Source organism: Corella eumyota, chromosome 4, assembly GCF_963082875.1.
Source record: "Corella eumyota chromosome 4, kaCorEumy4.1, whole genome shotgun sequence".
In the NCBI taxonomy this organism is placed as follows: domain Eukaryota; kingdom Metazoa; phylum Chordata; class Ascidiacea; order Phlebobranchia; family Corellidae; genus Corella; species Corella eumyota.
In genome coordinates, this window is record NC_137493.1 from 10724866 (window position 1) to 10746610 (window position 21745).

Below are 21745 nucleotides of genomic sequence, written 5' to 3' on the forward strand. Positions count from 1 at the left end.
AAAAAATGCATGTAAATAACAAATATTATTTAAAGTTAAAAGATTTAGTAAGCTTATATAAGCATTGTTATAAGTTGTACATTGTAATACTACATGATTAAATGAAGGTTCCTTCTGAAATGTTAGCTCACAGATCTACTTCTTCTTCACAGATGTCTGATAATAGTTCATCATCAAGGTTAGTCCATACTTTAACAATATTAACATTGAAAAATGTTTTACACACTGTGTACTGAATATCATTGTATGTCGGTTCATGGTTTTGAGAGAATTTACTTTGTCAAAGTTTTGAATGTATATGGTTGAACTTATTGTGTTAATAAAAAGCAATGTAAAATTGCAATAGTGTATCATACTGCTTACACAATTAACTTGTGGTTGACTAACTTCGGCAACATATTACCAACTTATATGGTTAGTCTATTAAACCAAGATTCAACTTTCATCAACAATAAACAAAAAATGGAGAATTATTAAAAAAAAAATTTAAATGTTTTTACAAATTAATGAAAAATAACAAAAAATTATTTGGAAAACATTATTATTACTTATCTAAAAATACTAGTATAGCATTACTTTGTTTCGAAAGGCCTGATAATAAATATTTTAATTTAGTGGTAAATATTTTTAGTTCGGATGATTCTGATGATGTTTCGAGTGAGGATGACTCCAGCATGGAGGAAGGAACACAAGAAAATAATGTAAATATTTTATTTACAAATTGCATCTATAGAAGTACCTATAAAATATACAGGATTGCATGAATATCAAATGGATCAAGTGAATTGCATATATCAAACCCTTACCCATTTCTTCATTCAAATTAGGGATCCATTTATTCCAAGCGATCTGTTTATTTTTTGGGTTTAGCTTTTTTTTAGAGTAAAGCAAACAGATTACTGCCAGGTTACAGTCCTAAAAATTTAGGATTGTATAAGTAATGAGATTGGAGAACCGTAAAAGTAACAAGAACAAATGCCTTAATAAATGCAATTATAAAGTAATGATAAGATTAACCTATAATTAGATATAGTTATATATAGTGTATAAGATTATTATAAAGCAAGGGTTATTAATAGGGTTAGAAAATTATTTCAAAGATCTGCAATGCTAAAAAGAAAATTTGACAATGACTTAAAGCTAAAATGTTTATCTAATGGCAGTATCGCAGTATACAACAAGTTAGCAGTAATGGCAGTATACAACAAGTTATCCAAACTAAATTTCTTGTAACTGGACAGACCTTAAATTGAATTTCATTTATAATAAATTTGTTTTTACACCCTAATTCAAATAAAATGTTAATTAATTTTGTGCAATTTTTTTAGGAAAATTTGGATTCTGCCTCAAACAACAATTATCTACACAATGAATGGCTGCTTAAAGATCATGATAATGCATTTAAAAATGACATGAAGGAAAAGGCAAAAGAAGCAAACAATTCACAAAATACACAAGATCAAACACAATCGTCAGATGTGAGTAATGCTACTAAATATTTCAATAAAACATTTTATATATGCTTAACATATGGTTATATTTCGAATAGTTTAAAAAAAAGAACAGTTCTGTTTGGTAAATTTGATATTTTATATATAGTTAAAAAATATAAAAAACTAACACAACATATTATCATAAGACGCCTTATCTTAAATTTGCTAAAACATAATTTAAAATAGCTTCAAATATTTGCTCTGGCAAAAAAAGTTAAAAAAATTTTTCTCTAGAGTTCATTAAGTTAAATGGTCAAACAATAGCCAGTTTCAAAAAAAATTTTTGATAATTTTTTTTGTTTAGGATTCATCTTCTGGATCTGATTCGTCAGATAGTAGTAGTGATAGTTCATCCGGTTCCCAATCTAGTTCCAACAACCAATCCAAACAATCTGGTAATGCAAGATCACAAAACAAGAAAGGAGTCCCGGTAAGTTTTTTTAAAATTTTTTTTAATTTATATTTGATAAGGTAGTTATGACTATGCAGTTGTCTTTTATTTAATTTTAATATGTGTAATTTTGGTTTTTGAATACCTATGGATAACTTGTAGTTTATTGTTTTTTATAAACTATTTTACCTTATGGCTCTGGTCAACTTTTTTATATATACTTTTTATTTTTATACTTTTTTTCTTGCTAAATTTCTTATTCCTGCAAAATTAACTTAAAAATGTAGCATTATTAGCACGATGTTCATGAGTTAAACAAATTTTCTTTTTGTGTTAAACAAAATTTCCACATTTTTTTTGTCTTATAATTCTCTTCTACCCTGTGTTTCTTATTTACGTTTTAAACTGATAAAAGCATCAAAATTTTGGCAAAAATATAACTTTGTTTCTTTTTTTGTTTTGTATAAATTTAATTACTTAAATTATACCACATAACAGGAACACAATAACAATTTTTTGTTTTAAGTGGTATTATTGAAATTAAATTTATATTTATTTTTTTTCAATTAGTTATGGGAAAGTAATCCTCAAATATATGGAATAAGAAGATCTTCCAGATCAAAAAAAGAAACAACAAGATTAAATTTAAATGAGGCTAGTTTTTGAGTGACACAAAAGTTAAATTAAAGTTAGATCAAATCGCACATACTTAAATTTTTGGCCTTCTATTATTTTTGTATCTTACCAAATGGTGACTCATTTTAAAAAGCATTTTTTTGTATTGCTTCTTTTTAGTTTGAATCTTTTAAATTTAAGCTGTTGGATTATGTGTGTTGTCCGGTTTTAGACAAAACAACGTGCCGTTTACCATAGGAGAGAATTCTCTCGAATCGTAATCCAGAGGTGATAATTCTTCCGCATCGTAATCCAGAATTAGGAGAGCCGTAGTGTTATTATGTTTTGTCTAGAACTGGACAACACGCGTGATCAAAGCTGTTTAAAAATTTTTTTAAACAAACTAATTATAGTTTTTAAACTAAAATAACAAAGATATAATAACACGACTTAACAAAATTTAGGAGGATTCAGATGATGATCAAAGAAGCAAAACTAAATCTAAAAGGAGATTAAAAGAGTATGTTTTTATTTTTTTAAGATTTGTGATGATTGAGTTTCTAATGTTTATTGGTTCTTAACACTTTTTTATTTAAATAGATTTTTAGTTTTTATTTAATGCTATTAAAGTTCATTTACTATATAGATATATATCTCTAATAACTCTAATTTTTTGTATTAACAAATTGCTTTAAAAATGATTTGGTTTTTGTTTTAGAATTTTCCTTGAAGTTTCTTACCAAATCTTTTTTTAACTTCACTTCGCATGCCAATTTTCTTTTTTACTTCGCAGTCCTAATTTTTGTTAAGAAAATAGTGTACGCCTAATAATCAATATTTTTTTTAAAAATGATAATTTTTTCTCATAGTTACGATGCAGCGAGTACTCTAACAGATAGTACTGATGGAGAATCAAGTGATTATGAGAAACCTTTTTCAAAAAAATCAGTACGTACCACTAGTAAACCTTCTAAGTTGAGTCAAATGAGATCAAAATTACAAGGAAGAAAAATTAAAAACTATAAAGGTATGACATTTAACTTTTTTGTTATTTTTCTAATCTTCTAGTTTAAATTAATTAGAAATATTTTAAAAATTGAAAAAAGGAAGTAGTACTCAAATTGTAACAAATAATTCAGTGTCAAAATCCAGTGGTGCAAGAGGATCTCGGAAGAGACAAGAATCTGAAGAATCTACCACCGATGATGATAACCAACCTGTTAGGGTTTCATCTAGGTTACAACGAAACAACACAATCAGGTTTGCTTTTTGGATTTAACTTTTCAATTTTGTACCTTAGTTGTGCTTGACTGCTTCTTTTATAATTTAACTTGTATATATCATTCTGCCTTAATGTCTGGTCTAAAAGGCAACTTATAATTGTCGGTAGCAGGATATATGTGTTGGAACTATTGGGTTTACTACATGTGGTCCTGAGTTTGATCCCCAAAGACAACTTGGTCAGGTTTACAAATATTACCTTATGTTTAGGTCAAAAAGTCGACTTTTTTAAGTGTAAAATAAATAAATAAATAAAACACAAAAAAACTTTTAATTTAGTTATAAAGAGAATGATAGCACTCAGGAGACAGATAGTGATGATCTGGTAGAGATCCCGGAAAAGGAGTGGGCAAATATGGAGGAGGCTGGAGAAGATACTGATGCTATCGAGAAAATAATGGATCGGAGAGTAAGTTTAGATAAATTTAATCTACTTTATTAAGATGAGTATTTTTGCTTTTTTTAAATTTTTTTTGTACTATAAATTTTATAAAGCAGTTTTGTACTGTTGCCTATAGTGATATATAAACAATTAGTTTTTACAAATTAGTTATAGACTATTTTGAACATGTTTTTGCTTATAGATTGGTAGGCTAGGAGCAACAGGGAATAAGACAACAGCATATGCAGTAAAAAACAATAAAGATCCTAATGAAAATTTTGATGCCAAAGTGGATGAAGGAGAAGCCCAGTATTTAATTAAATGGAAAGGTAAAAAATTATTTAGTTAATGTGTAATCTATTTTGTTTTTGGTTTGATTATTGTTGTTGATTTTTTAATCTTGCTGTATAATTGTGAAATACTATTTATGACTTGTCCAAAAGCTAATCACATATATTTAGCTTTTGTTATGTCTGCCAGATGGCAGCAAAGAGTTTTTTTTTTATAATATGCTACATGTTTAAGTTAGTTTGTTTTTATAACAACACAAACAATAACTGATTATTCAAATATTTAAAGCATTTAAAAATATAAATGTTTTCTAGAAATAATAAAATACCTAAGATAAAAAATGATGTTTAAAATCTATGGAGCTTACTTAATAAAGCTGTCGTTTTGTGGTGCAAAAATAAATTTTTTCAGCCATTATGTAAGTTGGAAGTTGTGACCTTATTGTGTCAATCAAAATGCAGCTTGTCAGGCCAGGGCAATTGACTGGTTATTCGAAATTTTTTTAAACTAACAAAACTCAAATAGTCTTTCTCATAATAAACATTATTCAAAAATTTTTTTTACTTTTTTATAGAGTTTTCACATTTACACAATACCTGGGAATCAGAGGCAACTCTTCGTGCTCAAAATTGTCGTGGACTCAAGAGGTTGGAGAACTTCATGAAGAGACAGGATGAAATTGACGTCTGGATGAAAGCCTCTTCTCCAGAAGATAGGGAGTATTATTATTGCCAACAAGAAATGAACAGAAATGTTTTGTCAAGTTATTGTAATGTGGAAAGAATTATAGGTATGTTTTTAATATGCCCTGTGTATTCTAAAACAGGATGCAACTTTAGAATATTTTATTGATAATTTTAAAAATAATTTATTAGTATGTTTTTAAATCTGTTAGAGCTAATACTGCGAATTATTGTTTTTTGGTATTTTATTAGTTATTTATTTTTCTTTTTACTGTATTAACATCTATTTTAATATTTGTTTCTTGCAGCTCGTTCAGCCGAAAAGAATGAATCGGGTAGATGGGATTATCAGGTGAAATGGAAAGGGCTTCCTTACAGTGAGTGTACATGGGAAGATGAAATTCTTATTGCAAAGGATTTTCAAAGTGAAATCAATGCCTTTGAGATGAGACAAGATAATCCATGTATTCCGAAACGAGATTGTAAGGTATGTTCAACAAATTTTTTTAGTTTTTTTAATTCAGTAGCATCAAAGTCTGATATCAATTATTATTTAAAGTTTCATAAAAAGGCAGAAAGTAGTATAACTTGTTTTTATATTGTACTTGGGTTTATCAGAAATTTTTTGTTTATTATTTATTATTTGAAACAGTAGGCTACTAGTTGTTAGAATCATGACATCTAATATTCGATTTTTAGTAGGCTTTGTACATTTTTTAATAAGTAATTAGTTTTTCATAATATTTTTTTAAAACATTTTTTATTTGACATTGCATTAGTTTAAATCATGAAAACTTTACATTTGTGCAAAATATGCACTTAAAAACTGTGAAAAGTTGTTACAAATTGGTCGATGCTATTTCTTTTTTTGCCCCAGTGTAACTTGTTGAAATACTTGTTTTTCTGTTAAACTTCCACTTCATTTTGCTGTTTAATTTTCTTAAAAACAGTGCAGAGACGTGTTGGTCATTTATGATACAAACTATGAACACAAACATACCCTGTAACCCATTAATAAGCATGTGTACGACACTCAGCACTATAAAAACAGAATTTTTACAGTGAAGTATATCTTCCTCATCTATAACATAAGACAAAACCCAACCTATTATCCATGGAAAGCCAAGAATGGGATAAAGTTTTAAAAAAGCGATAAAAATTTTTTTAGGTATTTTAAATCGTCTTCTTATTAAACTTTTATTTTGATCCTTTTTGAGTTCTTTACTTTGCGAGGGTCTAAATTTTATTGTTTCTTTAGAGAGCTTAACGATTGTATACAGTACCCTCACTAAAATGATTAAATTGATAACAAGTGTTAATAGGACTGGTCCTGTCACTGCCCATAATTGTCCATTTTTAATTGACAACCAACATACTTGCTTTTGGGATCTGTTTTCAGTGCTTGTATAAATATATTCACCTCTTAGTAGACCAACTGATAAAGTTGTTACACATATAATTGATGGTATTACCCAACCTACGACATACTTTGTTAAACCAAAGGTTTGGTTTTTAAGGTTACCTTGTATAATGTACAGATGAAGCAGCATGCCTTCTATCATTAGCCATGCAAACATCGCAACAAGGAAGAATTGTGTAAAAAAAGTATTAGCCACGCATGAACTGTAGTTAGCTGATGCAGCAATGTTGCTAAACATGTTGGATAAGAAAAAACCAAGCATTGCAATGCTTAAATTTAAATTGGTCTTGATTCTTTCATTGGCGAGAACAGTCACAGAATCTTTTATGTACAAGTAGATGCCTATTGTAAGGGATAGAAAAATAATTGAAAAACAACCAGTTACATATTCCACGCTGTTTATCAGGGTTTTTCGATAACAACCAAGTTGAATAAGGTCTTGTACATTTTTGTGGACCAACAACACTGCGAAATTCGTGGTGTGCTGGCATGAACAAGTTACCGTGCTGGATGTTAATTTTGCTACTTCACATCCTGCAGTAGACCAGGTGTTGTTACTTGGAATATAATATTGGCAAGATAGTGTCAGGTTTTTGTTATTCAGGTTATCAACTCTTTGAATTGGCATTGAAAATGTAATTGGGGTGCTTATCTTTTTACCGGTTCTTTGATTAAAAACTGTGTACGATAAGATTTTTGAATTTAATGCAAAATGAATTTTTTGTCTTTTCCCCTTTAGGTTTTCTTCTATTAAATTCAATAATTTTGGAAGTGTGTTATATACAATGGCTACTGACGTAAAATTTTCTGCAGAAGACTTTTGGTTGCTTTGAGTAATATTAACTTGGCTAGAAAATTTCCCCAGCTTGTTTTGGTTGGTGTTGTGAATTAATACTTGAATTGTGTTTAAAATTTTCCATCTTGTTACGTTTTGAAAGCCACGGAAGTTTTCTCTGTTTTTTGCAACACTTAGATTAATGATTTTTACCATGTTCATTGGTTGAATTTTGTTGTTTGTTGATTTTTTAATTAATTTTGCCCATGAAAGAAAATTTTCAACATCCAAGGCAAAGCTTTAAAAAAATTTAATTACTTGTAGTTATGTCTTTACGAACATTTAAAATAAGATTATAAAAAAAATACCTGGCTATGTTTATTAAATTGCTTGTAAAGTTTTGTTTAATTTTTAAAGCAGTTTTCGAATCTTGTTTTGCTAGTATCATCAATTTTAATAATTTTTCAATTTTGATCAGATTAATTGGTTCTAATGGTTTGTTTTCCAATACTTTTTTAATCAGCTCTATAAAAAAAATTTTGCTTTTGATTTTTGAAATAGTTCTATTTTGTATCATATAATTTTTAACTTGAATCATTTTTTTTATGAAGAATTTTTATATATAGTCCTGTTTCTTTTTAATTTTAAAAAGAAAGTAGATTTTTACATATTTTAATCTACCTTTTAATTGTTGCAATATTTTAGTTGCATTTTTGATGTCATGATGTTTTATTTTTAAAGCTTCTGTAAGGATATTGTCAATCATAAGTTCGGATTTCTTAAAATATTAGATTAAAATATTTTTAAATTCTGAAAGCTTTAAAGTTTAAAAGGTAAAAGTTTAGGTAAAATCTTCAGATAAAAAAGGTTTATGGATAATATATGTTTATAAATATATATAGTAGTCACTAGTCAGTAGTGTTCAATTTATAGTCCTTTAAAATAAAAGAAATTTATTTTGTGGTGTACAAAAGTAATTTGGTAAACTAAGTTAACATACCTTGATAGGAGTAATATATGGTAGATTAGTAGTTTTTGTATTTGTAGTGGATTCTAAAAAAAAAATTTCATTTTATTACATAAAAAAAAAAAAAGTATTTTAATTAACATATTTTAACCAAATACTTGCTTTGGTGTATTTCTTTTGTTTGTTTGTATTTACAAACAAACCCATAGTTGTGTATGTTGCAATTGTTCACCAAAACATTCCATGTATTAGTTTTCCCAATGTAGGAACATTCATCAATCTTTTTTGGGGGGGGTTGATTTTTTTCATAAAATGTTGAGTTGTCTTCTTCCCATGCCCACCTTTTTTCTGTGGAGCGGTAGCGAAGGCCAAGCCAGAATTTTGTTGCATTAAGAACTGGAATTTTTCTGAAAACAAATTTTAGTGTCTCATTCCATATAAAATAATTTAGATTTTAGTTTACGTAACTTTTTTAAAGTCTTTTTCTTTTTTGATAGTTTTTACCATTTATAGCGCATTACTAAAGGGTGTCATTATATAAAAGCAGTGGGAATTGTTCCAATGGCATTATGTTATAAAGCGAAAGGCGCTAACTGCAACACCATGCTGCCAACCTACTTAAATGTTTTACTATTTAGCATAATATTCATGATTTAATTACTTTTCACATTTTTGAAGACACAGTTTCAGCTTTGTTATTTCATCGTTAGTGAATTTGATAAGAAAACCAATACTTTTTTGAGATTTTGGATTTGGTATATTTGTTTGCTTGCAAATATTTTTCCATGAATCATATTGCTGGTTTAATTTCTTGTTTGGCATGTATATAGTTGAATTTACTTGTGTGCATGAACACTTTTCTATCGTTTCGGCATTGTCACTTTTTGGAATTAAACAAAATATGAGACCGAAAAAAAATCTCATATTGTCCTTTTCGTAAATCAAAAAACCTTGGAATTTTATAGATATTCTACTTTTATTTTTTTGCTAATACCTTGAATTAATACGTTTATAAATATTTTAAATTGTCTGTTTACTAAAATGATGTCCTTCTGAAAATATAGAACACTTTTGTGAAAATATTTTCACTGTCTTTGATTGTGCATCAAAATGCATAAACTAGGTTATTTTTTAGGATATTATTATTGTTAAATTGGCATTTCCTGTAGATGACTAAATTTTACTTACAAGACCAGTTTTGTTTGATTATTTTCTTGTGCGATGGCCTTTACATATTCTGATGGAAATTTCCTTTTTTAAGGACAACAATTTATATTTAATAGATAATTAATTAAGTCAAATAACCTATATACATCTTTGTTTTGCTTATTTCTTGACTGGAAATGGATATATCTTTCTCAAATGAACCTTTTATTACAATATATTTAAGTATAACCAACTATAATTCTTACATCACGTTTCCTGTATTGCTGTGCAATATCACGCAGTATAAAATAGCAAAAAAATTTCTTATTAAAAAAGTTGCTAACTGAAACACACCATTACAGGACTATAGCATCTACTAGTGGTCATTTTATTTATTTAAAAAAAAAAAAACAGAAAAAATATTTGCAAAAAAAGTTATATGAAGATATTTTAATGATTATTAATGCAGTTGGAGCCTTCTAAATTACTGTTTGCAGTGTTTTGCTTGGAAGTTTTAGGAGGTTTTTTATGCGAAAAAAGTTTAAAAAACCTCTGAAAAAGTTTTTGTTTTCTAAGCGCAGTTTTTACTTCTGTGTTGCAATAGACAAATACTACAAACAAGCCAATACCTTGAAAACCGGTAAATGCTAATTGGATATAATAAAGCACCAAGTATCTTTCCGGATCCTCAATTTGAGCTTGAAAATGTAAAACAAATGAAACCGGCCAAGGTAGACACAAAACTGGTAATAGTTTTAGCATAGCACAGCTTGTGGCTTTAACTGTATTAGTAAAGGTGGAAAATGATTGTTCTAGGCCTGTGTTCGAAGATACATGAAGTTTTTGAGCTTGGTGAGTAAGGCGTGACACTGTTAAAAGAACACTGAACAACACGATAAAGTTCCAAATAAAGGCTAAAATTACTGGAATAGCCATGGCAAGTGAGAGAAAATTTACTCTGGATACCCAGCAGTTATAATGTTCTGTGTCACCAGGCAGAGGTTCATCCAAATTGCTTGCTTGCACATAATCAACATGTGCATCAATGTAAGTGTAGCCAGGCGCTGTTTTGCCAACTATGAGGGTTATTATTGCTATCAAAGCTGGTATGCCCCATCCTAACACATAAGCCACTCTGATTTTACCAAATTCACTATCTAGATTTTTTCTGACAGCGAATCGCATTAACAATACTCCTTCGATGCTTATCCACGAGAAAGTCGACAGCATAAAAAAGTGCAGAAAAAATGCTGTGCATTCACACATTGTTTTATGTCCAATCTGAGTTGCTGTAGCTTCTGCACTTATCAAAGCTATGTAAAATCCACTCAGTGCAGCTGCTATGCTGAACCTTACAGCTTGAATCATAGATTTTCTGATAATTGTTTCTTTAATCATAAGCCAACCCAAAACTATCATAACTGCGCTGGAAAATAAAAGCGATATGCCTTCAATTACAAAAGTACTTATGATTGCAATGGGATTCTCCTGAAGAATTTCTTCTTTCGGAACAACGACAAGAAGGGCTGAGAATACAGTGGTATGTGTACAATCACAAGTTAACAAATCCAATCTATCTACATTTTCGGGTACACTGCAAATTTAAAAATTAAAAATTTTTTTAAAATATTTAGCTTATCTGGAAATTTTTAAATTTAACTAAACTTTTTAAAAAAAACTTTTTTTTAACCTATTTAAAAATACTGACTTTTTTGGTTTACATCCTGTCCTGGTCCACCTTAAAGTTGTTGTGTCAAAAAACTTGCAGGAGAGAAAGGCTTTTGCACTAATTGGATCAAATATTAATGGGTTCTGAAAAAGGTTTAAGTTTTCTGTTATTGAAATTAACCAAATTTGGTTATAAGAATTTTTATGTCGATGCATTTTTTTTGTTTAAAATTTGTTAAAATTTATATCACTTTTTTATATTCTAGTTTCTTAGTAAACTACTTTATCGGGGTATAAAATCTATAATTAAAAAAATTATTTAACTTACTCGATTCTCCTCTAGTTCGGTCTCTGAATGTGGAGTATTTTTTCCAAGGTGCAAAACATATTCTACTGATGCTGTTCTAATTCTACTGCCATCGCTTGCATTAAATAACAAAATATCAACTGTATAAAGTCCTTGTAGTAAAGCGAGGGTCGGTTGATTTTGTGATGGTGTTGTTAAATTGTACCTTAATACTTGTGTGGTGTTTCTTTGCGTTACAGAAGAAAATGCAATAATATCATCATTCGATTGACTGTCTTCTACATAAACTTCCACTTGACCTGGGATATTGTTAATTAGAATGTGGTTTGAGATATGTGTGTTAATTTGTGTTAGACAGTATTGTCCCTCATTGTAGGTATGACATTCCAGTTGTGAGTTTGTGTTGGTGTGATTGATAAAATAACCTTCCTTAATTAGTGTTTGTACCAGTTTCTCTATATTTCCTTCATTGTCTCCTGATAAACTTCTAAAATAAAAAAAAATAAAAAAATTTTAAACTTAGCTTTTCAAGTGCGTTTTTTAGTTTTAATAAAATAAAATTTAGTATAAATATAGTTTTTAATAAAAATATTAGCAAGTTTATTTATCCTAAGGCATAAGAATTTGAAATTGTGATATCTAAAGAAAATGTTTATGATTTATAAGTTAAAATTTGATTTATAACAATCTATTTATTAGGAGTTACTGTCATTTAGTAAAAAACGTTTTACTGGGTAGCTATTTTACCTAAAAACCATATGCCCTAACACGTTTTTTTACCAACAATAAGAATTTTTCCATTAACCTATTTATCAAATAGTTTTCGCACATATGACATTTTTTTTTATTACTTACGGATTGTTGTCGATTATATTTGTAGTTGTTGAACTGGCATTAATTAAACTTGAGTTAATTATTTCCTCAAATATTAACCTTTGATTTGAACTAATTCTTTGGCTTAATCCATATTTATATGTTATCAAAATTATAACAGTTAAAATACTTTTTAAATTCATTTTCTTTTTCTGCACTTTAAGATGAAAAAATCTTTTATGAGATTTTGTTATAAATATGTAATAATTAAGTAAGATACTATAAATAAAATTTTCTGAGGTAATAAGATTAAATTGATATTAAATTGTTTTTCGAATTTGGTAAAACTAAATCGTGGCTTTAAATTTTTTTTTAAACATCTCTATAACAACTGAACTGCTTACTATTTAAATGGTAATTGCCCTTTTAGTAAATATGTTGTGTCAGTTGCTAAAAATAAAATTTAAGAATGTATCTACACATTCTTTGATCAAAGAAATTTGTTTCGTTAACTTTATTTTTGTTGGCCTTGATTCTTATCTAACTATAGAAATCTATAAATATAACAACAAAATTCCCATAGTAAGAGCAAAAACTTACAGGCTATTCATGTTGTTGGTCATGCCTAATAAAATTTAATATACATCCGTTTAAACTCTAGTATAAATTTCTTTTGGTATTATATAATTAGTCCTAACTTAATTAAATGATATATAATATATTACAATGCCGTAATTAAACTCTACTAATATAATTGAAATATCTCTCATTCGAAGTTCTAAAAAAATCAGTTTAAATAAAGCATTGTTGTTGTTTTTTTAGGTTTTACGTCACAGGCCCAGGTTTGTTCCAATGACAAGACAGCCTGATTGGTTACCTGGAAAACTTCAACTTCGAGATTACCAACTAGAAGGAGTTAACTGGCTTGCTCACTCTTGGTGCAAGTACGAAATTCAATCTAAATTTGTTTTGAAAAATTTATATATCTATAAGCACTAACTTAACTATTTTTAATTTCTTTTGTTTACTGTATGATAACGTGCATGACCAGCTGTTTTACCTGTTGTTAGTTAATTAATTACTTTCTAATTTATAGAGGAAACAGCGTCATACTAGCTGATGAAATGGGTTTGGGGAAAACCATTCAAAGTATAACCTTTCTATCTTACTTATACCATACCCATGAATTATATGGCCTGTTTCTCATTATTGTACCTCTTTCCACTATGCCTGCTTGGCAAAATGAGTTTCAAAGTTGGGCTCCTTACATGAATGTTCTAACGTACATGGGTGACCAATCAAGCAGAGAAAAAGTAACTTTATTTTTCGTAAACAAATCACCTATTGTTATTACTTAAATGACAGGAAAATTATTCTATTTATGTTATTTTGCTTTGTCATGGTAATATGAATATTTTGTTAAATATAATATTTATTCGTTTTTATTAATATTTTTAACTTTCTCATTTGTTAAGTTTTGATTTATACCTGAATCAATTTTTTTTAGACTTGAGGTAATTGTTTAAAACTCATCAAGCCAAAAACCAATTTGCAGTTTAACTAGCAGGCAATTTTAATCATACAATTAATATCCATACTGCCAAAGTTTAATCTTGCCTAGGTCTGAAAAAAAAAATAAAATAAAAAAAAAATTTTTCAACAAAAACTTAATTTTTCACTTTTTGATATTTTTAGATCAGAAATGTAGAATGGTTGTTTCCCAATAAGCATTACAAGTTCAATGCTGTTCTGACCTCTTATGAAATTCTATTAAAAGATAAATCCTTTTTGGGTTCACATTCTTGGGCAGTTATAGCTGTTGACGAAGCACATCGTTTAAAAAATGACGACTCGTTGCTATATCGGTATACTATGTTGTTGTTTTTTATGTGTAATTTATTATGTTGCATTTTATTGGGTATTTTTGGGTTATGAAAATTATATAGAGTCTGCCAAAATTTGATATCTAAATTGCAATACCATAAATATTCATACACTAAAACAAATCTTCAATACAAAGACTCATTTAATTTTTTTAAATTTTCGGGCTTTAATTTAAATTATGCTTTGCATAAAGTTTAAAAATAGTTTTAATTTTCTTCTATATTGTTAAATGCACTTAAATTAGTTTTATTTATTATTAATTTGTTATTTATTCCTCAAGGTCGTTAAGGGAATTTAAATCTAATCATCATCTTTTAATTACTGGAACACCATTACAAAATTCCTTAAAAGAGCTATGGGCACTTTTACACTACATAATGCCTGAAAAGTAAGTCAGATTATTATTTTTGCCAAAAGAAATATTATGTTATCTTATTCTAACAGTTTTTATAACTTGAGCTGAAGTGTTGGCAAAAATAGGTTAAAATTATTTAAATTTTGTAATTTATAACTAAAGATAATAATATGTAACCTATCTATTCTTTTATTTCAAAATTAATTTTTTTTTAATTTCCTGAAGTTAATTTTAACAAATTTGTAGGTAAAAAGTTTTTTTTAAATTAACCCTTAAAATTATTTTTAACTTATGATTAATATTTATTGACCCTTAACAGATTTAAATAAACTTTTAAAAATACTAGGATAAAAATACAGTATTTACTTAGATTTGAGTCTTGGTCTGATTTTGAAGATGAACATGGTCAAAATCGGGACTCGGGTTATGCTTCATTGCACAAAGTTCTACAACCTTTTCTGCTTCGAAGAGTTAAAAAAGACGTTGAAAAATCATTGCCAGCAAAAGTTGAACAAATTTTACGAATACCAATGGCTTCACTACAAAAGCAATATTACAAGTAGGATTTTGGTAGTATTTTAATGTTTGCAAATTCTCTTATATTTTTATACTACATGGTAGGTATTATATCAGTTATATTTTTGCTACACTAGAAAAATTGATGATGTTATTAAATTTTTTTCAATAAAACTTTCAAATAATAGTCAGTGTCTTGATAAAAAAAATTGCATATTTATATAATTTATACTACTTAACATAGTATAATATGGATTAGTTTGCTTTTTTATAAAACAAAAAAATAACATTATTAACAAGTTGTCAATTTCTCCCTGTGGACTGCATTTTAATTGTCATGCCTTAATAGCAATTTGCAACTTGTATATGCTGTGATATTTTACTCGCATAACACAAATAACATTTTTTTGAATATATTTTAAAGGCTTTTAAATTAATATGATATACATAAATATATTTAGCAACTAAGATCCATTATATATAGATACTACTTTACTTAAAAATGCAATGTTTTATACTTATTAATTCATATTAAAATTTCTAGGTGGTTACTAACTAAGAATTATGCTGCGTTAACAAAGGGCTCGCGGGGTAGTTTTTCATCATTCTGTAACATTATAATGGAGTTGAAGAAATGTTGTAATCATGCTTATCTGGTTAAACCACCTGAACATGAACCTACTGATCGAGAAACAATGCTTCAAGTAATATCAAATAGTTTAATATTTTGTATAGAGTTAACACAATAATTACAGGGTTTCCATTTTTTTAGCAATCCATTTAAAATTAACTTAACAATAGACTACATTAATACAATTGAGTGATCATATTTTTATTGTTAGTATATGGGTAATACTTAATTTTTATTTTATAACAAACGTTTTATTTTTATATTTTTTTTACAGAATGTATTGCGGAATAGTGGAAAGATGGTTTTACTTGACAAACTCCTTCTTAGGTTAAGGGAGAATGGCCACAGAGTCCTTATCTTTTCCCAGATGGTGAGGATGCTGGATATCATCCAGGAATACCTTGTAATCCGGAGATTGCAATTTCAGGTGAAATGAAAATTTATCATTGTGATTATTAGAGTTTAATAATTCAATTCCTATATAAAGATATTATTATGTCTAATTGTATTATCTGACTAACATCTCAAACTTCGGTAACATTTATATATTGTTGATTAATAAACAAGTATTATATTAACAACCCTTTAGCCTTAAAAAGTCACAATAAAAACTTCGAAAGAGATTGAAAGGGCCACATGAATATCTTGCAAAAACAATGTTACATTTACAACACAAACCATTAACTTACACATGTTCTAGAGTCAGCATGATATTTTTTTTAAATAAACACCAAACTTCTCTTAAAGGTGCACTGATAGACATGCAATTTTTTGTATTTGCTGTAAGTAAATGGCCATAACCCTCACATATGATTTAATCTTGCTTAAAACATGTTTATGAAAGCGCCGAATTAATATTCAAATCTAGTTGTAAATTATTACTTTTTTAAATTACTTGTTATTTAAATCTGAAAAATAAATCTTACCTCGCACAAACAATGTAACAGAGATTAGACGGATCGGTAAGCAGTGATCTAAGAAGGAGGGCTCTTGACCACTTTAATGCAGAAAATTCTGAAGACTTTTGTTTTCTGTTGTCAACACGAGCCGGAGGTTTAGGTATAAACTTAGCCACGGCAGACACGGTTATCATATTTGACAGTGATTGGAATCCAATGAATGATTTGCAAGCACAAGCGAGAGCTCATAGAATTGGACAAAAAAATCAGGTAAATTTAGGTTATTCTTGATAAATCTAGCTAATATATTTAGTTACGCATTTAAATCACCACAAAAAATTTAAACCTGATATAAAAGTTTTCGTTTTATTTTTGTTATATCCCATCTTTTTTACGCAGATTATTAATTCTGCCTTTAAATTAAAAAAAAATAATTCTAGTACCATTAAATTATTATTATTATTTCTGCTGTTTTAACTAATTGTTGTGTTTTTTAGGTCAACATTTATCGATTAGTTTGTGCTGGTAGTGTGGAAGAAGATATTATTGAACGTGCCAAGAAGAAGATGGTTCTGGATCATCTTATTATACAGAGAATGGACACCTCCGGAAAAACTGTTTTGTTTAAAAAATCAAATCCAAGTTCCACTGCCAACAATCCTTTCCATAAAGATGAACTTGAGAAAATTTTAAAGTTTGGAACTGAAGAATTATTTCAGGTTTGTTTTGTTTTTATGATGTAATAAAATCCTTTTTTTGATTTTATGGCCCATTCACTTAAAATATAAAGTTATGTAACCATTACAAATTAACAAAGTGGTTAACACATACAAAATTATGGGAAAGTTGTGTAAGATTTTGTATAATTTTGTGGCTGAAGCAAAATTAGCGCAAGATTTTGTAAGCGGTTTTATTAGTTCGTTTTAAGTATTGAAAATAAAATCTCAACAAGAACTTACGAAGTTACATAAAGTAGTGTAGCGCAAAGCAACTAGAAATCTGTTGTGCAAACAGGACTTTATGCTTACGGTCTAATTTTTTTTTGGTGTATAAATTTTATTTATTTTTTTTATAAAAATAAACAATTTATTAAATTACTATTAAATAAAACAAGAAAATTCAAATTAAAAAAATGTCCTATCTTATTGTCACCCTTAGTTAAAAGAATTTTTGTGATCTTGCAGGAAAATGATGATGATGAAAAAGATATGGAATGTGACATTGATGAAATTCTTCAACGAGCTGAAACCAGAGCTGAGCAAGTTGACTCAAGTGCTGGAAACGAACTTTTATCTGCTTTTAAGGTTTTTATTAAATTCAAAAATGTTTTAATTATTATTATAAATTTAGATTTTTGTACTATACATACTGCTATTATGTTAATGCTTTAACAGTACAATAATAAAACATCTTTTTCTTAACAAATTTTTTTTTAGTTATTGTTAAAATTTTTATTTGCGAAAGGTTGCTACTTTCAATTTGGATGAAGAGGAAGCAACGGAGATGGGAAAAGATTGGGATCAGATTATTCCTGAGAAAGATAGAAAAAAGTTTGAGGAGGAAAAATTAAAGAAGCAGGAAGCTGAACTGTATCTTCCGAGAAGAGCTAGAAAAAAAATCAAGGTTTATAAATTAAATATTTTTTCCATAATGAATAATTCCAACAAAATGTATTTGTAAACTATTAAATCAACAATAGCTGGTAAATTATAGCCAGATTTTACCTATATTTTTAAGTAAATAAAATATACTTCAAAATATATTTTTTTGACAACTGATTTTTACTTTAAAAAAAAAAATTTTAAATTTTGCAAAAATTTTATCCTAGATCAATGCTGGAAGCGAGAGTGACAACAACAACATCTCTGATTCCGGATCTTCAGAAGATGATGAGGAAGGAGGAGAAGAAGGAGAGGGAGCTCCCAAGCGGAGAGGAAGACCTGCAAGGTCTGGAAACAGAGATGAGGAGAATTACATTAAAGGATTCAGTACGGCAGAAGCACGAAAGTTTGTGAGAAGTTTTAGAAAATTTGGAGATCCTTTAAGCAGGTTTGTATATTAAATTGGCTAAAAACTTAAATCGAATGGTTCAAAGGAATTCCCACTATTAATTTTATCCCTAATTAAATTAATATGGCATAAACTGGGTTCATATCAATATTTCCATGTTCGACATCCAATTAGCCTGTTTACATAGACTTTTTTACCTTGAGATCTATCTATAGCGTCATTTTGGAAAAAAAGGTGTCGTTCATGTTTGCTTGTTTACACTCTATAAATAAATTTGAGCTAACAGTAAAATTCTCTCAAAAAAACTAAATTTAAACAACTGCCAAAATTTTCTTCTAAAAAATACTTGATGATTGAGCTGTAGATTTTTTATATTAGGAACAAATTTCAAATATGCAAATCAGCCTCGCAACTTTAATTTTTTTTAAATAATTTTAGATTGGATGCTATTGCACGTGATGCAGAGCTTAGTGAACAATCAGAAGCCGATCTACAAAGACTTGGACAAAAACTTCACGATAAATTACAACAAGTTGGAAATGACATCAAATTATCACAAGATAATACTCAAGTATTTTTATTTAGAACTTAAATTATTTCAAATTATGTAGTAAAAAATAAATTTTATAGTCTACAAAAATTGGGTTCTCTTTAAAAAAAGCTTTTTAACTTTATGTTTCTTGCCAAATTTTTTAAATACTTTTATGATTTTTTTAAATATATTTACATTACAATAATTTATTCTTTTGTTAAATGTATGAACCGAATCTTATTAATTAATTTTTAAACACTTCTGGCACTATAGCATGGCCAAAAATCTAACTCCAAGTAATATTTAGTTTAAATACATATACCTGGCCTTTTAAAAAATCTAGTTTTATTATTAGGAAAATAAAGAAGAAACAAAACAATCAAGAGGTAGAGGACCTTCGTTTAGATTAGCTGGAGTCAGTGTTTCAGTTAAAACAACACTTAGTTGTATTGCTGATCTTCAACCCCTTGTTGATGTTATACCCAAACAGTGGAATGAAAGAAAAAAGTAAGATTTAAATTGTGAGATTTTTATTGTAAAATTTTGGGTTATTTTGTTGTTATCTTGTAAAAAAGGGTTCAAATTGCAACAATAAAAGGCATTATGGTGCTAAGAACGGTTGTCTTCACAACACAGGGTTATTGGTTTGCTTCCTACTGCTTCCATGTCATAGTATCCTTGAGTACGGCAATATAAACAGTACAAAGTCTTGCCAAGCTCAAAAAACTACAATTTGTTGGTTATGTATCGGGTAATCTTCAAAACTGCCAAAGGCAACCCAAAATTAAGCTGGAAACACAAATGTTACAATATGTTTAAGTTATAAAATCAACCTTTTCTCATTAATAGTAAAGATATATAAAATAAAAGAAACATTATATTTTGCATAAAAAACCTATAAGATTAAATTTAGCAGTAAAGGAATTAGATCACTTACTGGTAACTAAATAATTGTTTAAAATTTTTTAGGTATATATTGTTTAAGTTCTAAATCTCAATTTTTTTTATACTAAAAAAATTTTTTTTTTCTTAGTTTCCGATTTTTTTTTTTTTCTTAGTTTCCGATTAAGTATCCCAGTAAGACCGATGTACACTTGGGGATGTGACTGGAGTGTTGAAGATGATTCTCGCCTTCTAGTTGGAATCTATGAATACGGGATGGGAAGCTGGGAGCAGATTCAAGTTGATCCTGCTCTAAAACTCGACCAAAAGGTAATTTAAACTTATTTATTTTTTTCTAAATAAATTTTTCAATGAAAAAATTCTTTTTTATTTTTTTTTTCAAAACATAAACCAATTTATAATCTTAACTCAGCTTTACATATGTACCTGTTATATTGTTGTACTAAGCAAAAACTGTTAAGCTGATTTGATTTGTGGTGTTTTTTAAGTATATGAATTTTATAGAGGGTGTTAACCAATTTATAAATATATATTTTTTCAAGATATTGAGGCCTAATGGTGAAAAACCACAAGCTAAACAACTACAAAGTAGGTCAGAATATTTGATTAAATTATTAAAGAAAGCACAGGAACAAAACCACCCTGGTGTTCCACAATCAACTATTAACAACAACAAACCACGAAAATCAAAGGAAAATAAATCGGGAGCTCCAAACACTGAAACAAAGGTTTTTTAAATACTTTTGTAAAATTTCCAAAGTTTTTATGTAATCCATTTAGGATATATCATTTTTTTATATCTATTTTTAGTTGTTAGTTTGCAGTATATCTGTAGTGTAGTTATTTATTTATTTTTATTTTTTTTGTCTGATTATGTAAACTTTAAAAATAATTATCACATTTTTTATTTTATAAACAGAAACGTGGAAATCGTAAAATTAAGTCAAAATCTCGAATAGAACCTGGTGATAGTGATAACGAAAATGAGGTCACCAGCGTTTCCTTGGTAACAAATGAGGGACTAAAAGTTGGTAATGGAAGTAATAATTTAGAAGATGAACAGTCAGAAGTAAAAGCTTTTTTTAATTGTTGTTTTAAGATATTATTTGTATTTTTATATAATTTTTTTAGGTTTTGTTTAATGCTTTGTACCATATGTAGTTTTATTTTTTTTTGCCAGTGTCGATTTTAAATCAATAAATTAAACTATTTCTGTAGAAAAAAAGAAAAAGGCGAAAAAGAAAGGCAACAGAAAATGAAATTTCTATTAAACAAGATGAATCTGAAGTAACAACCCCAGCTTCAACTGAAAAAAGAAGAAAGAAACACAGCAAGGTAAATCTTTAAAATAAACCTTAAATTTATAAAAATCTAAATTTCAAAGTTATTTACTGCTGATTAAATTTAGCTTAAAGGGATTATGTGGCATCAGGGTTTATTTTTTATTATGTTGGAAATTTATCATCTTGCACGAGATGCCATTATTTTTAAAATTTGTTTAAATAGTTTTTGAGATATCGAGATTTGAATTTAAAATATTCTAAATAGGGAATATTCCTACGCTCGCCAGTCACATGATGCACGAGGGCATCGTCGTAAGTTTATGTGCTGGCAGACATAGGAAAATACTCTTATCTTTCCCTTTCTAAGCCGTTTGTTGAACTTTTATTTAATTTATTTTAAAGAAAACAATCTTAGCATAAAAAGCAAAATTTAGCCATATTATACAAGACAGTTATTACTTTTAAAGCATTTTTAATTAGATACGCTGTATTTACAAAAA

General features: G+C 28.0%; 3 protein-coding genes across 3 annotated transcripts in view; 1 reads left to right on the forward strand and 2 right to left on the reverse strand.

Annotated features, from left to right (window-relative positions):
* The window catches only part of LOC145750372 (ATP-dependent chromatin remodeler CHD1-like), a 25935-nt gene continuing 4190 nt past the window's right edge, over positions 1-21745 (forward strand). Inside the window, exons 1-30 of the mRNA XM_082566395.1 lie at positions 1-178; positions 632-701; positions 1329-1478; positions 1798-1923; positions 2455-2538; positions 2964-3019; positions 3369-3526; positions 3639-3759; positions 4060-4189; positions 4365-4491; positions 5028-5243; positions 5445-5623; positions 13055-13176; positions 13329-13545; positions 13928-14097; positions 14397-14504; positions 14842-15030; positions 15532-15691; positions 15893-16045; positions 16566-16787; positions 17015-17236; positions 17702-17821; positions 17982-18140; positions 18346-18566; positions 18966-19098; positions 19415-19566; positions 20118-20271; positions 20505-20690; positions 20882-21031; positions 21181-21297. Coding sequence (XP_082422521.1) covers positions 102-178; positions 632-701; positions 1329-1478; positions 1798-1923; positions 2455-2538; positions 2964-3019; positions 3369-3526; positions 3639-3759; positions 4060-4189; positions 4365-4491; positions 5028-5243; positions 5445-5623; positions 13055-13176; positions 13329-13545; positions 13928-14097; positions 14397-14504; positions 14842-15030; positions 15532-15691; positions 15893-16045; positions 16566-16787; positions 17015-17236; positions 17702-17821; positions 17982-18140; positions 18346-18566; positions 18966-19098; positions 19415-19566; positions 20118-20271; positions 20505-20690; positions 20882-21031; positions 21181-21297 — 4449 coding nt within the window. The 5' untranslated portion in view covers positions 1-101. The remainder of the gene's footprint in view (positions 179-631; positions 702-1328; positions 1479-1797; positions 1924-2454; positions 2539-2963; positions 3020-3368; positions 3527-3638; positions 3760-4059; positions 4190-4364; positions 4492-5027; positions 5244-5444; positions 5624-13054; positions 13177-13328; positions 13546-13927; positions 14098-14396; positions 14505-14841; positions 15031-15531; positions 15692-15892; positions 16046-16565; positions 16788-17014; positions 17237-17701; positions 17822-17981; positions 18141-18345; positions 18567-18965; positions 19099-19414; positions 19567-20117; positions 20272-20504; positions 20691-20881; positions 21032-21180; positions 21298-21745) is intronic.
* On the reverse strand, positions 5902-8390 carry LOC145750373 (adhesion G-protein coupled receptor D1-like). The gene is made up of 4 exons (XM_082566396.1): positions 8332-8390; positions 8013-8109; positions 7700-7856; positions 5902-7629 (listed from the first exon to the last, which is right to left on the reverse strand). Exons 2-4 carry the CDS (start codon positions 8095-8097, stop codon positions 5976-5978), a joined length of 1896 nt encoding a protein of 631 aa, XP_082422522.1. The 5' UTR covers positions 8098-8109; positions 8332-8390; the 3' UTR covers positions 5902-5975.
* On the reverse strand, positions 9895-12441 carry LOC145749544 (adhesion G-protein coupled receptor D1-like). The gene is made up of 4 exons (XM_082565335.1): positions 12275-12441; positions 11441-11906; positions 11153-11256; positions 9895-11038 (listed from the first exon to the last, which is right to left on the reverse strand). Exons 1-4 carry the CDS (start codon positions 12433-12435, stop codon positions 9895-9897), a joined length of 1875 nt encoding a protein of 624 aa, XP_082421461.1. The 5' UTR covers positions 12436-12441.